Raw genomic sequence first — 4748 nt, forward strand, 5'->3', positions numbered from 1 at the left:
TTCATTTTTAAACTCCTCTATAATCTTAAATATGTTTTTTTATGTTTGGTTTGTTAAAATCAAGATCTAAATAAGATACTTCTCATATTTGCTTGTTATATTTCTTAAGTCTTTTAAAATTTTTTATTATGGCAGTTTTCAAGCATAAACAAAAATGGAGAAAACTGTCTAAGTAACCTCTGTACGCATCAGCTAACTTCAATCATTTTCAATGTTTTGCCAATCTTATTTTATCTATTCCCTTACACGTACACACACACATTTTTTAAAAATTTTTTGTAAAGGCTAGTCAAGTGAAGCAGTGGGAGTGGAAAAGGAACAAAGGAATATGTAACTGGTTATGATTAATTAGTTGTACAAAACCACTGCACTTGGACCAGCCACATACACATTTTAAAAAATTGAGGTAAACATGCATAACGTAAATTTACTTTTGTGACCATTTTTCAGTGACATTAAGCACATTCACAATGCTGTGCAACCATCACCACTATCCATTTCCAGAACTTTTTCATGGTCCCAAACAGAAACTCTGTACCCATTCAACACTAACTCTCCATTCCCCACTCCCCGCAGCCCCTTGTAACATGTGTTCTACTTTCTGTCTCTCTGAATCTGCCTATTCCGGTACCTTACATAAGTGGAATCATGCAGTATGTGTCCTTTTGTGTCTGGCATATTTCACTTAGCATAGTGTCTTTAAAGATCATCCATATTGTAGCATGTGTCAGAATTTTAAGGCTGGCACACCCACGTTTTTAAGTCAGATTCAGGTTTAATTGTTTCAGCAGAAATACTTCATAGGTGTTGGTGCTGTGTGTTTCATATCACATCAAATAATGAGGCATGTGAAGTTGTCCTACTTAAGTGATGCTAAGAATAATCAACGATGGATTTAGCTATTTACAACATGATCCTTCCATTTTGAAGTTCCACTTCACTTTCTGTCTAATGGTTTCATCCACTGGGGACATCCACAGGAATCTATTATTTCATTAGAGGTTGCAAAAATAGCAATTTTCTAATTCTTTTAAACCTTCGGCATTCATTAGCTGGGAATGTCATTACCTGTCATTACCTGTCTCAATCACCTCATTCCTATTTCTTTCTGACGCTAGGTTGTCCCATCTTTGGCTGTTGGGAGCCCCTTCATGAGTGTTTCTATGTCCTTTAGTCAGGGCCCGTTGTCTTTGATTTCCGGGATAAACTGTTTCGGATTCATTTTGTGTATTTACTGCCCCAGAGGTAGAATCACTCATTTTTCTAAGGAACTTTGGTTCCTTTTAGTGGGGGATGAATATGTATCTTTTAAAATTAATTTACTCTTAGCTCATTTGCATGATTCCCCAATATACCTCAAACCTCTCAAAACTTGTCCATGACTTATGTGACATCAAAATTGCTGACATTGTGAATTCACTGGGTGCTTACTGTGCGTAAAGCACTGTTTTAAGTAAGAAAAATACCAAGATTAAAAAGACATATTCCTTGCCTTCCAAGAACTTACTATCTAATGGAAGAAATAGTCACATCACAAGTAACTACTACAATACAAGGCCAACCTGTGATAAGAACATAATAGAACTCGAGTCTGGATAAAATCCAAACTCCTTAACCTGGAATATAGCCCTTTTATGATCTGGTTGCAGCCTCTATCTTATTTATTCATTCATTCTAAGGTTCCTGCCCTTAAGGAGCATACTACATAATAGGGCAGCAAATAGTCAAAACAAGCAATCATAATATAGACTGGTAAGTACTACAAGATGTATAAGCATAGGATGTTATGGAGGGGTCCCTCCTGTCTTAGTTTTGAGGGGTCGAGAAAGATCTTTTTTTTTTTTTGAGACACAGAGTCTTGGTCTGTCACCTGTGCTAGAGTGCCGTGGCATCAGCCTAGCTTGCAGCAACTTCAAACTCCTGAGCTCAAGCAATCCTCCCACCTCAGCCTCCCCAGAGTGCTAGGATTACAGGCGTGAGCTACCATGCCCAGCCTGAGAAAGATCTTTAGAGAAAAGCATAAATAAGCTAAGACTTGATGAGTTGAAGGGATTCAGGAAGGGGAAGAAGAGTAGAGAAGAGGGTTCCAGAAGAGGAGCCATCATGATAGGGCCCAGAGAGAAGAGAACAGGGAGCTTTCTGAGAACTTCGAGTTCATTTGGAGCAGGGGCTTAGGGCAGGAGTGAGGAGGGACACAATAGTTGAGGATAAAAAAATAAAAAGAGGCATCATGAACGTCTTCATAAGCTGTTAGAGTTTAGACTTTCACTTAAGGGCAATGGGAAGCCATTCAAAGGCTTTCAGGGAGGACTTACAGATCAGATTTGTGCTTCGGAAAGATTCCTCTGTTGTAATGGAGAATGGGCTGCAGAGAAGCAAGAGTGAAGTCAGAGAGACCAGCTAGGAAAATACTGTAGGAACCCAGAACAGAGATAATTGGGCCTGAGCAAGGGGCAGTGGAAAGAAGTGGGTGTTATGCAGATATACTAGAGGTGCAATAAATCACATGATGATTGGCTGCTGAAGGGGAGATAAGAGGTAAGTGTGACATCCAGAACTCCAGCCTGAGTGATCTGGGGATATAATGGCATCATTTCCTGTGTTAGAAACAAGAGGAAGGTCAGGTTCCAGAAGGAAGCTGCTGAGTTCCCTTTTGAATATGCCAACTTAAAGTTCCTGTGAGACATATATAAGATGTCCAGTGGATACTTGTGTTTGCAGACCTCAAACTCAGGACAGACAGCGGAGGCAAAGGCATACATGTGACAGTCAGCCACACACACGACACAGAGTTAGGAGAGGCAGAGGAGAGAAAAATCCCCCACGCAACTCTGTCATTTCATCACTCCTTACCTATATGGCTTTTGACTTCCGGTAGCAGGATTGAACTCACTGGCACATAGGGGATCTTGTAAAAGCGTAGCTTTCTGAAAGAGGAAAAAAGTGGATATTGTTGGAATTTTTGTTTACCAAAAATCAATTCAGTTTGGTTTATGTCCTTTCGGGCATATAAAGACATATTAATTATAACATATACATTTATAGGATTTATATATTATATATTTTTATAACATGTATACTTAATCCTAGATAAATTATATCACATATTAATCTGGAACTTGATTTTTTTCATTTAACATATAGTGGGCAGTTTTTCATGTCTGCATATATAGATTTACTTCAATCTTTATAATGATTACCTAGTACTCCACAGTCTAGATATACAATACTTTTGTTAACTATTCCCTTATTAATGAAGTTATTTTTTCCTTAAATCTTTAGTGTTGCCATTTCCTATTTATTCTGGGTCCTCATAACAGACGTGTAGTGTTCAGCAACTTCTCTAAATAATCTTTTATTTATGTTGAGGCTTAACACACAGGTCAGAAGGAATTTCTGATTTGCAACTCCCAACAAGTTTAACCCTATCTGTGCACCCTATGTGTGCTTTTTCTTACTACTTTTGTCATTGTTATACATTCAAAAAAAAAAAAAAGCTGCCCTTTGTTCCCTCTCCAGATGTTTATGCTTTCTTTAAATCTAGAATTTTAATTCAGGGTATCCTTTAATTATTTAGCTTTTTAGCAGCTATCTTCACAACATATAAAGGGAAAAGAATTACCGCATTTCATCTTTATAGAATTTGAGATGCTAAACCACCCAGATGTAATTATTTTTGATGAAAGTTACAGATAAAATGGGCTACTGAAGGAGTCTCAACTCTTTGGAAATGTTTCAAATCAGGATGAGTGCTAATAATTTCTCTTTGGATGGTTTGAGTTAATTTTACCTAAAAGAATAGAGAAATTCCTTTTCTCAGGAACATTTCTCTGCTTCAACATGAAGGCTCACTCTGGATCTCAAGGCATGAGAGATCAGTTTACCAAAGATAAGTCTTACTGACTTAGGATATGATTTTTTTTCAATTTCCTAAAACTTATCAATATATCACCAAGACTAACTGAAGGTGACCAACCTGATAAAAGAATTCAACAGTCACAAAAAAGTCACAACTTTTAAAGAGCTTATTTTGAATTAATATCATACTATTACTACAATGAATGCTACTTTGATTTATCATTTACATGTGAAATATCTGTTTATTCATTTTCCATCTTTCAAGGGATAGAACATTTTTTTAAGTTTTTTTTTAATCTTCAGAGATGGGGGTCTCACGGTGTTGCCCAGGCCAGTCTCAAACTCCTGGCCTCAAGCAGTCCTCCCACCTAGCATTTATAGGTATGTGTGGAGGCTCATACCCCTAAGTGCTAGGATTACAGGTGTGAGCCCCTGCACCCAGCTCATGTTAGTTATTGCTATTGCATTTATTATTGGAAGGACGATATATAGCTTTAAGGTAATGAGCTGACCAATCTGACTTGCACCAACCATGCCTCTGCTTGCAGAATTAAAAAGTAGTACTAAAACTTGAAGTTGGTCAATTCAGGGAAGCATAAACAGTTATTTTGAATGAAATACATAGATTTTTTAAAAGCCAATTAAGTTTTGGCTTTTCTATTTGAATATATGAGATCAGGGGAGGAGTCCTTGTTTTCTTTTTTAATTTATTTTTTAGAGTCAGGGTTTCACTCTATCACCCAGGATGGAGTGTGGTAACCCAGTCATAGCTCACTATAACTTGAAACTCCTGGGCTTAAGCAATCTTCCTGCCTCAGCCTCCCAAGTAGCTGGTACTACAGGCATGTGTCAACATGCCTGGCTAATTTTTAAATTTTTTTAAGCCCCGC

General features: G+C 37.5%; 1 protein-coding gene across 1 annotated transcript in view; it reads right to left on the reverse strand.

Moving 5' to 3' along the window:
* Positions 1 to 4748, reverse strand: part of LOC105824182 (chromosome unknown open reading frame, human C12orf56) — an 82181-nt gene that overhangs the window by 24134 nt on the left and 53299 nt on the right. The window contains 1 exon segment of the mRNA XM_012661547.1: positions 2854 to 2927. Coding sequence (XP_012517001.1) covers positions 2854 to 2927 — 74 coding nt within the window.

This window comes from Propithecus coquereli, unplaced genomic scaffold (assembly GCF_000956105.1).
Source record: "Propithecus coquereli isolate 6110/MARCELLA unplaced genomic scaffold, Pcoq_1.0 Scaffold72, whole genome shotgun sequence".
Classification (NCBI taxonomy): domain Eukaryota; kingdom Metazoa; phylum Chordata; class Mammalia; order Primates; family Indriidae; genus Propithecus; species Propithecus coquereli.